The 12,323-nt window shown below is 40.4% G+C and overlaps 1 protein-coding gene across 1 annotated transcript; it reads left to right on the top strand.

Annotated features, from left to right (window-relative positions):
- The first annotated feature begins 233 nt into the window (after nt 1-233).
- Nucleotides 234-12,051, top strand: LOC113949999 (riboflavin-binding protein). Its single transcript, XM_027649237.1, has 6 exons — nt 234-292; nt 1,166-1,320; nt 2,040-2,139; nt 3,242-3,370; nt 7,642-7,753; nt 11,684-12,051. Exons 2-6 carry the CDS (start codon nt 1,182-1,184, stop codon nt 11,927-11,929), a joined length of 726 nt encoding a protein of 241 aa, XP_027505038.1. The 5' UTR covers nt 234-292; nt 1,166-1,181; the 3' UTR covers nt 11,930-12,051.
- Nucleotides 12,052-12,323: the final 272 nt, after the last annotated feature.

Raw genomic sequence — 12,323 nt, 5'->3', positions numbered from 1 at the left:
ATTTGGATTATAGGAGAGCTGTTGTTTTTCTGATCCTAACCCACATTTGTACTTTCCTCTTTATCATGTCGACGTTTGCAAGCAATAAAAGGGCATTATGTGCTGGTCATTGCATCTGCTCTTGAGATAAATCTGTGTTAGCATTCCAAAGGGTCAAGGAACTCTTCCAGGGCAAACAAATTCTGGAGCACTGATGCCAGATGGTGTGTGTATATAAAGTGGAAAATGAGAAAAGCAATTTACTGTGTTCCTGTTCCAGGGAGAAGTATCACCCGGGAAGACAACAGAAGAGGTGAGAAACTACTGAGAAATTGAAGACACAGTTTTCTTGTTCTCTATCTGTTTTGTGTTCTTTCTATCTGAAAAGTATAGGTACATAGAGGAATGGCAGTCCTTATTCAGGAAAAGTTATTCCAAAACGTTAACAGGAATATTTGACTAAAGAATGAAGGGTTAAATTAATAACATGTATAAAGAATTTTGCATTGATTTATGTAACAGGTTCTAGATTTATCTGTATAGCTGGCTAATATATAGTCTGTGTTTAGAGAAATTTTGTTCATAAAGACAAAATGGTTTTATCTTGCATTTTTGACCAGACTCTACAAAAGAAGCGGAAAACAGTGGATCATATTCTTAATTATAAATAAGCATATCTTCAACAAAGACAAGTAATCAATGTAATTTATCCAGCTCAAGTGCTCACCGCTACTAGCTCACTTGCAGCTGTATTTGTTGTGTAATTTCCAAGTGTGCAAAACAACTCTGCAAATTTTAAAACTAATTAATATTTTTGTCAAATCGAGTGAAGCAGAGAAATGTCTCTTGGAAGGGTTCAAAGATAATTCAGGTCAGTCTAAGAAATTTAAAATTATTTTCTTAAACACTAAAAATTATAACAAGTCTTCATAAATAACCTGAACTATGGATGGCCTTTATCACTTGCCACCACACCTCAGAATTAAGTAGCAAAAGTGTAAGTGTTCAGTTATAAGGAAAGAAGGAGAATGTGTGTCTTAATGTGTGTCTTAATATTTCTGTGTGCATCTTTGCTGAACATATTTTACTTGATTATATATGTAGATTTTTTAAAGCAATCTTTATTTTCATGTTATGGCTTCTCCTAGAAAAAAAAGGCTATAAACAAAGACTTCTCTCCATACAGGACAAAGAACTGGACAATGCTCAGGTTTGCTGTCACCCTCTTTGCTGTCATAACGTCATCCACCTGCCAAAAATACGGATGCCTGGAAGGGGACACCCAAAAACTGAAGCCAAGTCCTGAGTCAGATATGCAGGAGTGCACTCTGTACTCTAAATGTAAGAGAGGTTTAATTTTTGCCAAATATAGTCGAGAAGTACAGTATTGTACACACTAATTGTTTTGGCAGTTCCCCTAATTTCTCAAAAGTATGTAAGATTCAGTATACATTGTATTTGAAAAGCTTCCTTCATTGGCATATTGCTGCATGTAAACCAAGAATAAGATTCTGGGTCTTAACAAAGTCAACTGCAAAACTCCATTGACTTCATTTCTTTTCTTCTAAAAATCTGATGCAGTTTGCCTCTCTTGTAACTCCATCTGCTAAAAATTGTTTAGAGCAAAGATGACTGGTTTATTGTGATTGAGTATAAAAATTAATTGTAGCAGACATGAAACAGGAAAGGTTGAAATCAAAATTCTATTGGGAGCAAAGTACAGTACTTATTACATTTTTTCGACTATTTGGTTTATGTTTGATAGTTTTCAAAGTGAGTATCCCTTGGGATATAACGTCTGGCAGAACACTGGTAAAATTCTTGGGGCTCTCTGGGCACACCTTGACAAAGCACTGTTGGTGACAGTCCACCTCACTTAGCACACAGCTATTTCCAAACCCAAAAATTTTAGAGCTTGAGTACATCTCCTAGTTAGCACTAAGATTTTACCATATCATGGTCCAAATCAGATTAATCTTACATTTTGAGTCTTCCAAATACAGCATTTAAAAAAAAAAAAAAAAATCCTTATTTCAAAATCTTTGTTTTATTCCCAACAGCTTCGTGTTGCTATGCAGACTTCACAGAGCAGTTGGCTCATTCCCCGGTAATTAAAGTAAGCAACAGCTACTGGAACAGATGTGGGCAGCTCAGTAAATCGTAAGTGAGCTTTGAAGTTGTCTGTGTCCTGCTTCCATGTGTCTGTGCTGTGGCAGCCACACAGCTGCTGGTGGACACCAGATTGCCCTAGAGATTGTCACCCAGCCCGGTTCCCATCATCCTGTGTCTACACCTGAGCAAAGTCTGACTCTTCTTCTCCTCTCACTAAAGCTCATGAATACCTAATTTATCCTCCTTAGGCCATTTTATCATGAAAAATTATGTTTTTTTCAAGTTTGCTTTTAGCACAGAACGAGGTGTAGCAGTTGTAAACCCAGTAGGTAACAGCCACACCACACCTCTGTAGGTCTCCAGCACAACCATCACCCACCAGTGAGTGTGATCCCTAGTGAACAGGGACCAGGCTTCTTTCTTTGTTTAGAAAGAACATCAACTAGATTATTAAATCTCAGGGGAAGAAAAAAAAAATCCACAAGAGTCCAGAAATGAAACTTCTGAATATTATTTAGAATAAAAATTCTTGTAGCCCAGTGGGTTTTGTAACCATGCGGAATGTCTCCATAATTAAGACTTTTACTACCCCATTAGATGTTAAAGCTGTGAAACATGGCAAGTTATAGAAATAAAAGGATGAAAGTACAAAACAATTAAGCAATACCAGATGTGCAAAAGTAACGGCTCTTGCCTGCCACTCCCAGGAGAGCAGCACAGTTTGTGATTTTAAGTAACTTCAGCTGGGCTGTGGGAAAATCTAAAGAATAGTGAAACCGTGAGGCTACAGCATGGACAATGTTTTGTGCCATAGCTTTAAACTACATTTTATTATTGCCCGGAATCATTCTTGCCAGGAAAACTCAAGGCCTCAAAAGTTTACGGAAAGCTCCCACAAACAGGGCTGAAATATGCATGGAAACATTTGTGCACTCTGTAGCTGGCTGTGGGGATTGCACGGTCAGAGTCTGTGCACAGCGCCAAAGGAACGACTTTGGAACTTAAATACTAACAGGGCCAGAGGATGCTTTTCTGTGTTTTTCTCCTAATTTGTAGGACTGCATCCACATCAAAGCAGGCCTAGAAAACTGAGGCTGTAGCCTTGATGTTCAGAAACGGGCTTATTTGTGGTTTTTCTCATCCACTGCAGCTGTGAAGATTTCACAAAGAAAATCGAGTGCTTTTACCGGTGTTCTCCACACGCTGCTCGCTGGATCCATCCCAATGACACCGCTGCTATTCAGGCTGTTCCACTGTGTCAAAGCTTTTGTGATGACTGGTAGGTTCAGCTCTTCAGTGGAAGTATTTTTATTTAGTTTTAATATGCCCATGATTCAATGGTGTCGTGCCACCTTTTCTCTTGTTCTGCTTCTCCATTTCTTGTTTGCCATCTCTACTTTTTCCTCTGCTAAGATACTACCCCTAAAATAATAATGACACACTCTGTGAATGCAGGATGGAGGCACTAAACTGAGATTAGTGACTCAGGGACAGCACTGCCCTGCTCTCAGTGAGGATGCCGTGCACTGGCATCATGACAGAGGAGCTCCCACCACGTTGACAGGCACTAACAGCAGCCTAACACCCTTTGAAAAGTCCATGTCTGTGAGTTAGTGTTCATGCAGGTAGCATTTTCAGTCTAAATACTTGATCACTATATGATACATTTCTTCTGGGTGCAGAAAATGCACTACAAAATCAGCAAAGAAGCCACTTCCTGTGGGATTTCATGTAACGATTAATTCATGTAACAAATTATCTTCATTCCTTCATATTTTGCCTTTGACCTTAACTCTTCCATTCCATTATCACACTCTCTAAAATCTCTTCTGAAAGCCTGAGAGAGTAAATTGCAGCCAAGTAATGCTAAAATTATTAATGGCAAGGGGCAGCATAATAGCATTTAATTTTGTTCCAAAATACAGCATCAGGGAATCACGTTGTTTTTTGAGCACAGGGCACATGGTGGGACAACCCTTAGTCTTGGGGTAGAAGCATTATATTCCTGTAGGGTTCTGAGATTTTCCCAGTGATACACAGGGAGCATAAATCCCTCTCTCTCTGAAATGCTGGATCTTAAAAAACATCATCCTGTGACATATAAACCTCAGTCAGCCTCATATGAATGTTGTGCCCAGTCACTAGAGTAACTTGTCTGGAAGGGTAAATTGTTGTGAAGCATAGTGCAAACAGCACAGGCTCTGTTCACACTATGGGATTCTAACTGCTAGCTTTCCATGAAAGTGATGGTCTGTGAATGTCTGGATCCCTTAGGCTGCTCTGAAAATCGTGGGAAACTGTTATGATACTTCTAAAAATGTTATAAAAGAGATTTTCTTAAAAGTGCAGAAAATGCAGAGCACAGGGTAGTGCAAGGCAGGGTTCTCTTGCACTGCTCTCTGCTGTGCCTTCCTTAGTGCTTACACAACTTGAATATTATTGACATGTGGATCCATTTCCATTCTCATATTCCCTCCAAGGGCAAAGTCATGTATGCAGTGCAGAATTTTGGTAGGATTTGCTTTTAAATATGTCTCCACTCCTTTGTGCCAGAGAAGGAAATGAAGCATAGCTTGCATTTGTAATGGAAGATAGAAGGATTGGTGTGTCTCTTAGCTTCCCTAGAGTTTTCTCTAGTGATGAATTTTATTTCTGTGTCAGGAAACTCCATGTGCCTCAGGAACAGATTTGTCATATGCAGTCTTCTTTCCTAAGTTTTTGGTAATTTTTTAAACTTAATCCACATTATTGACCTCCTTGAAGATAAAGACTGAGACCTTGAATTTCTCTCAGCGCTCAGAATCCTAGAGCTGAGTACCAAATATTACCAAATTTTGCATTTGGATATTAAAGCACTGGGGTTGCCAGTGAGCTTTACCATAGATCTAACAACAAAATTATAAAATATCAACATCTAAAACTAATGTATCCCAAAAAAAGTAGCATAAAAAGTCATCACCAAACTGCTATATTGAGTGAAAGAGTAGAGATAAAAGAAAATGTGTGCTGTAAGTTTAGTTTGCACCTATGAAGTGGTTTAAGCCAGCTTTAGTATATGTGAGATTTATACCAAAGTGTATATTGTGGGTCAGTATTGCATTGCAAAATCCTCAGTGTCCCCTGGGCATTGCCAGAACCTGCAGGTAAACAGGACTTTTAACTTCCATTGCTGGAAAGTATGGTGGGGTGATCGAGAGCTGCTGCACAGGAAGAATTGACCCTTTTCCAGTACAAGTCTCCTGACAGAGAGCAGGCTCTGCTCTGAACAAACACTGAACAATGATCTGTTGCCCCTGTTGGCATCACAGATGCCTGGCCTGAATCAAAAATGTAGTGACGACCCACTACCCTGAACACTGCTCTGTGTGTGCCTGCCTAATGCCAGTGTCAAACCCATTCCTTCACCCTGCCAAAGGCCTGAGGCTAGAAAAGAGTCTGGACAGAATTCCCAGTCTTTCTGGTGATTTAAAGTAACATTTTTTCATGTTCTATTCACTGGAGTCCCTTTAGCATGCTGTAGCACTGCTGGTGATGTGACCTACTTTCTCTGCACACTGTGAGTGTGCCTGCTGCATACTCTGTGTCTTTGTGGCCAGAAATGTGCAGAGTATTCTGAATGAGCAGTGACTTAATTTAAAAGAAATTCATCTGAGTAGCTTGGGGCCTTCCTTTTCTTCCTATTGTCTTAGAATTTCTTGCTCCCACTAGTCCTAAAACTATTGCTTTTGAAAGAATCCAGTGTGTAAGCCACTTTCTCATTCACCTGTGAAAGGGCCTTGTACCCCCTAAAAGAGAAACAGCTCATTATAAAAAATACAGGGGAAAAAAGCTTTGAAATAACAATATCCTGCCCACTGAGCATAAGGAACTAGTATGTTCAGGAAGTATTTATGTTTCTCACAGGTTTTAATTAATATTTGAAGAAACAACTTATGGGTTCCTGGGCAGCAGAAATCAGACTTTCCACAAGTCATGATTTTTCATAAACTTGGCTTCATAATTATTTCCATTGGGGTAAAGAAAACCCCATAACAATAGAGTTATGCCTTGCCATCTGCTCATAGAACAAACCACAGAGTTAGCCAATAATCATAATTAGGAAACATTTCATCTCACAATTCAATAAATAATGGTGAATAAAAATATAAATACTTTAATAAGCATATTCTATTCAAGTTCCCGAAGAAACCAGATGCATTCCATGAATATTAATTTATCAAATTGCAGCCTCTATTTCCAGCAGAGCCCCTCCCTCTGACAGCAGATTAATGGATGAACATGTTTGAGAATATGGGTCTCCTGCCCCAGACCTGCTCAGGCCCTGATTACCCTCCATCTGTTACTGCTCTTTATCCCTTCAAAAAGCCCAAAAAAACAGTGTGAAGGTTTTGCAGATGTGCATGTTCTGACCTTTCTGCATTTGCAAATGTACTGCAATGTCCTGTTCTTTTAGTTCTATGACCACATGACAACCCACATATTTCATTTAAAAATGTAAGGCTGCAGCCCTCGTGATATCAAAAAAGTTTTGGAAACATGGCCTTGAAAATGAAAAATTTCAAACAGAAAATATATCCAAAGGCATTAATTACAAATATCACACTGAATGATGCTCACTTTTTGGAAGCTGTGCCTTATGGTTTTGGCACTCTCAGTTACTGGGTGTGAATAATCTCCCTAAAGCCAATGAGACTAAATTTAAGTAGATGTTAACTGATTTGCAGAAAAGGATCCTCAAGAAAGGTAAGAGCCAAAAAGTAGAACATAAAAAAGAAGTGGAAGGAAGGAAATTATGTAGGATAATAGTAAGTCATGAGATCTCTCATCATGTAGACCAGCCAGTTGCACACTTTACTCATTCCAGGTCATTTATAGCCTTTTTTCCACATTACCACTTACAAGTAAAAAAGAACTTCAAATTTAAGGTTTTAGCCCTATACCCTGCAATATTTATCTTTCCTCCATTACTTCAAGTTTAACTGCTTTGAAAACATCATTTTGAGGCTGACAGCCTGTTAGTTTATATGATTTTGTCGTTTGTGGATTTTCCTTATTTTCAGTGCACATTCCTCAGAGCAACCCCTCTGCCCAGGAAACATCAGTCTTCTCCCATATTAATTCACAAATACAAACTTTCCCCACACCTCCCTCAAGTGACAGTTGACCCTTGGCATCCCTGTGCTCTGTCACAATGTTGAACATCAGCATTTGTGAAACCCCCTCCCACACAGTGTTTCCTCCACTGAGTAACATCAGATAACCAAGCAGAAAACACCCAGGCCACGAGCCCTTTGCTCAAATCTGTGAGTATAAAACCTGGTGAGTGAACTGTTTAGTTTTCACGGGGATTTAGGTCTTCCTGGCCAGCTTGGAGTTTATGTACATGTCAAGCAAAGATAACGTGCACATTTCTTGAAGATCAGTTGCTAAGCTGCACTGCAATCACACTGCATTAGCAACAGACCCCCTGGACACTTTTTGAGTTGAATGTGAGTCCACAGAAAAAGAGTGAGAGGAATAACTGTGTCTTCCACACTGATCTCCACAAAGGTACGAAGCCTGCAAAGATGACTCCACATGTGTTCGTAACTGGCTGACGGACTGGGAATGGGATGAAAGTGGAGAAAACCACTGTAAGAATAAATGTATCCCATACAGTGAGGTAAGAAAACTGGATCAACTGAAGCAGAAAATATGACATTAGGAGTGCTTCCCCCTCCCCCCCCAAATATATGGGAATGAAATGCCATCAATGAATTACCTTTACTTCAGCAGTTCCAAGCCATACCTACATCAGACTTTTTAAATATAGACATTTTCAAACATTTATATTTATGTACATCACTTACCAAAGTATGTATACATTTAATTAATCACTATTCATTCCACTTGTGAAACAAAAGTTCAAGCAGCACTGATATTTTAACCACAGTGGGATTTAGAAAGTAAAAGATAATGAACGTTGCTTGTACAGTGGAGACACTGGGATGCATTTCATAAGGTTCCTTACACAATCAGGGGCTCTACACTCTTCCTTTTTTTTAAATTGGGATGTAAATTCCCAAAACACTGAGGAATTTTTAATGTTTTCTTGCCTATTAGGCATCTTTGCCCTTTTCTCTATTTTACCTTGTTATGTTCAAGTCATTCTCCATCTTCCACATCCCTATATCCTGACATTCTTCCAATTGTCTCCCTTTTATTCTCCTTAGACCTATTGTATCTCTCAGGTGTGTTCACCACTGTGTCTGGCAGTTGTAGGCAGAGCTAACTGCTCTTTGTAACTCTGGTGGTTAAAGAGCAGCACTAACAAGGTTTCTGAGAGCTCATCCCATCTTTCTGAGAAGGTTTAATGGTTGGGATAACTAATTTTGTGAGCAAAAGTGTATAAAATGAGAACTGACAAGACTCACAGGAGCAAGGTTACCTGGAACCTGATCTACAGACCTCTCAGGAGTCAGGATTTTTTTAGTGACTCAAGTAAATTTAGCTTCAGGGCAATATAACACAGCCCAAAACTGCTACACTTAATTGAATATTTTTAGCAGTTGAACTTTACTGAGTCCATGAAAAACTGTCCAAATTGCAGAAGTAAACCAAATTTAAGTGAGGTGCTTAGGGACTGGTAGTAAGGCTTGCAGATTCATTGTTTTGAATTGAATTCAAATTCCTGTACTTTCAAAAGTCAGTTCAGCAACTGATATAAGTGGAAGACACAGTCCAGTTAGTGCAGGACTGCTGTCTGCCTTGCAAAAGTGACACTAATCAGCAGGCTCAGGAAGGTGGCCAAAAACAAATGGGCTGTGGAAACTTAAAGCTTCGTTTCCCAGATGTGCTAAATCATCAGTAGTTCCAGATGAAGTGAAAAACAAAATTATAATCTCCGTAAATAATCTCCAGTCTCTGTTCAAACTGTCTCTGGTTCAGAGATAGGAGTTTTTAACCTTGAGTTCCCCTGTATTTATTTCTTAAAGAAAATATACCATCTGCAGGGAAAAACACGCAGCAAATCCTGAGGTCTTATCGCTTGAGACCAGGCGCAGCTATTCCTAAACTAAATGGAACCACACCCTAAACTGCCCATGTTTTTCACCAAAAATAGGCTTGCATGGTAAGTAGGAATAAAGATGAAGTTTCTTCAGAGAAATTGAAAAAAAAAAAACCCCATGCATTTTCCATATGACATTTACGTGATATAAAAACACTGGACTTGATTGGTTTGGACTCAACTCATGGAAAAGAAAGATACTGTTACCCAGAGGCACAGAGGGTTTTCCAACCTCAGAGCACTGTGGACAGTTCCTAATTTTTTTTTTGATGCCCTCAGCTCCCACAGAGGAGCAATCAGCAGCCCTACATGTGACACATGCAACTGGAGCTAATGGGTCTTTGGGACAACTGCTGAATAAGGAACAAAGGCTGAATATTAAGGATGCACAACTGATCCTGGCCAGTTTTAACCTGGCTAAAGCGAGGTGCATTTTGTCACTGTTGTCCCAGCTGAGTGCTCCCCAGGCAATGTTAATGCACAGACTAGAACATTTTCCAAGAAGCTAAAAAGCCAAAGTCCTTTGCAGTAACTTAGGGACATGTTGGGTAAATGGGCTGTGTGCACTGTTTGCTTGCTGCAGCATTCTGATTGTTTTCTGATCTTTAAGCAGAGTTAGGAGGAAGGTCAAAATAAAATTGCCAATTTAGCAAGTAGAAGAGCATGAGTACATGCTACAGAACCTGTGGGACACAAGAACAGAATGTAGCCATGTCTCTTGCATACAGACCCAAGAAAACTCACATGATAGGTTTAAATGCTTTCTTGAATGATTAGCAGAAAGCAGGTCAAAATCTAGGAACTGCACAGGAGCTGGAAGAAAATGTTTAGTGCTACATAAAATCACAGGAATAGTGGGAAAGAAAGAGCTAAGATCTGCCTGCCCAAGAACTAGGTGGATTAATGTTTCCTTTTCTGATCCTGCATTGCTCCCAGTGCACGAGTCAACCTCCATACTCCTTCTCCAGCATCCATGGCAAAAGCCTTGGCTAGAAATGGTATGAATTGAAAAGCTATTTTACAGGCTACAGAGTCTTTGGGGCTATTTGGAATGGACTCTCTATTATTCACGAAGGATAGAATTCTAAGGCAAAAGTGATTATTATGCTTTCTTCTCATCTGCCTTCCTTACAGTATAGGTCAACATTGTTTTGCACGTGGGGAGACAGGGAGATGTAAGAAAAACTTGTTGTCAAAAATAACTGGAGCAGAAGAAGCTGCAGGACTAGAGATACCCAATGCCACTTCTGTGTAATAGACTTAAATTCTTTGCACACAGAGCAGCTTCCATGCAGAAATCTCCCAACCACAAAGACAAGGCATCTGCACAGATTCACAGTGCCAGATCTTTGTATAAGCTGGTGATGGTGGTAAATCAGCACACCAGCCAGGAATTACAGCACTTTGACAAACAATGTAGGGTTAAAGAATCAGTGTCATGGGCAAGGAATACTTGTACTATTACAGATGAAACTCAGCTTCCATCAGAGAGATGCTGGTGACATGATCAAGGTGAATCAGTCAGCAACAGACCCCAGATCCTTCTGCCTGACCTACAGTTTCAATTATTAACACTCCTGCCATCACTCCCACCCCCAACTTCATTCTTAGCTTTGCTTCTGGGAGTACCTAAAGCTTCCTTTTCAGGAACAGAAAAGATTGAACTTCAACCACAAACACATGGGAGAAATGCAGGCAAGATGAACTGCACATACTGCCTGCTTTGTGTCTGGGCATGGTAACTCCTAAGCTAATACTTGTTAGGCAAACTCAGGCAGGGTGGGCAGAAGGTTATCAGAATTGCTGTGTGGTTCACAGGTCCTATAACACCGGCCTTACAAAACGAGGTAGCACCAAAAACAGGACAGATGCACTTGAAGAGAGCACAAGAAGCTGCAATTGGAAATTTCTTGAGCCAAAGGGGCCGTTGCACCACTGGACACAGCACTTTAGAAGCTTGAAGAAAAGTTGCTTTCTTCAAGCAGTTGCTAAGTTATGTCCCTTCTCTTTGTCTTTGAGGTCTTGCCTGGACATGAAGTACATTGCAGGAGGCACAATGAGATCCCTCGGAGCTGTTATTCCGTTGGGCTGTCTCTGGCCTGTAGATAAAAGGATTCCCATATTCAAAGCACTGTCTGGCACTTTCAGCACTACTCAGATTTTGAGGCATGTCAGAGTGTCCTGACATGCTACAATTTGTACAGCCTCTCACACACAGCTTTGGCCTGTCAGCCCCAGAGAGCTGCTGGGCTGTCAGCCCCAGGGTGGAAACAAAGGGCAGCTGTTGATCCCTGCACTTTGTGTAGCCACTTGCTCTCACAACAGGCAAATCACTCTTGCCAGCTGTGGGACTGGATAACATTTTAAGATATTTCAGAAGAGATGAAGTATGGCACACAGCAAGACAGTAAATGAATGCAGATAACTTTTTTATAAGCTAGCACCAATTTTTAAAAAGTGATAAATGCTTATCAGTTCGTTACAAACTGATTTTAACTCGAATCTTTCAAAATGTAATGGAGGCATTTCTTATTTGACACACAGATGTACGCAAATGGGACTGACATGTGCCAGAATATGTGGGGGGAGTCATTCAAGGTGAGCAAATCCTCCTGCCTCTGCTTGCAAATGAACAAGAAGGACACGATTGCAATCAAGTATCTCCTCTCCAAGAGCTCTGAGGAAAGCTCCAGCAGCAGCAGCAGCAGCAGCAGCGAGGAGCACACCTGCCAAAAAAAACTCCTGAAGTTTGAGAAACCAGAGGAAGAGGAAGGTGAACAGACAAGATAAATGCTGGTGGATGTATGTCAGGACAAGAGAAATCATCATGGAGGCTGGGCTCAGGGCATCATGCCAGCCTGCTTTATTCCTTGCTTCCTAGAACATAATAAATCAATGGCTGGTTGTATTAATCTTTCTCTGATGTTTTTGCATCTGCATCACAAAGCTCCAGACAGGTTAGCACAAGTGTAATCCTGTGACTTGAACTGAACAGCTACAAGCCTGAAGGTAACATCTAGGGGTTGACTTTCAAAGAGAAGAGGCACAGGCAGCCCCTGCTGACTTAAGGTGGAACAGTGAGAACTAGAGACCTCTGGAAGGTCATGCCTGCCAGGAATGCACCAAATCTTCAACCCAAACCCTTTGTTAGCACAGGAACGCAGCACGAGTTCCTCTGTGTGTG

Source organism: Corapipo altera, unplaced genomic scaffold, assembly GCF_003945725.1.
Source record: "Corapipo altera isolate COAL_440 unplaced genomic scaffold, ASM394572v1 112, whole genome shotgun sequence".
Lineage (NCBI taxonomy): Eukaryota > Metazoa > Chordata > Aves > Passeriformes > Pipridae > Corapipo > Corapipo altera.
The sequence above is the reverse complement of the archived record's forward strand: the minus strand, read 5'-3'. Positions and strand labels throughout refer to the sequence as shown.

Coding starts and splice junctions, on each gene's coding strand:
- LOC113949999 (XM_027649237.1), top strand. CDS start 1,182: ATGCTCAGGTTTGCTGTCACCCTCTTTGCTGTCATAACGTCATCCACC. Junction 2,140..3,241: donor TGTGGGCAGCTCAGTAAATC/GTAAGTGAGCTT, acceptor CATCCACTGCAG/CTGTGAAGATTTCACAAAGA. Junction 7,754..11,683: donor AATGTATCCCATACAGTGAG/GTAAGAAAACTG, acceptor TTTGACACACAG/ATGTACGCAAATGGGACTGA.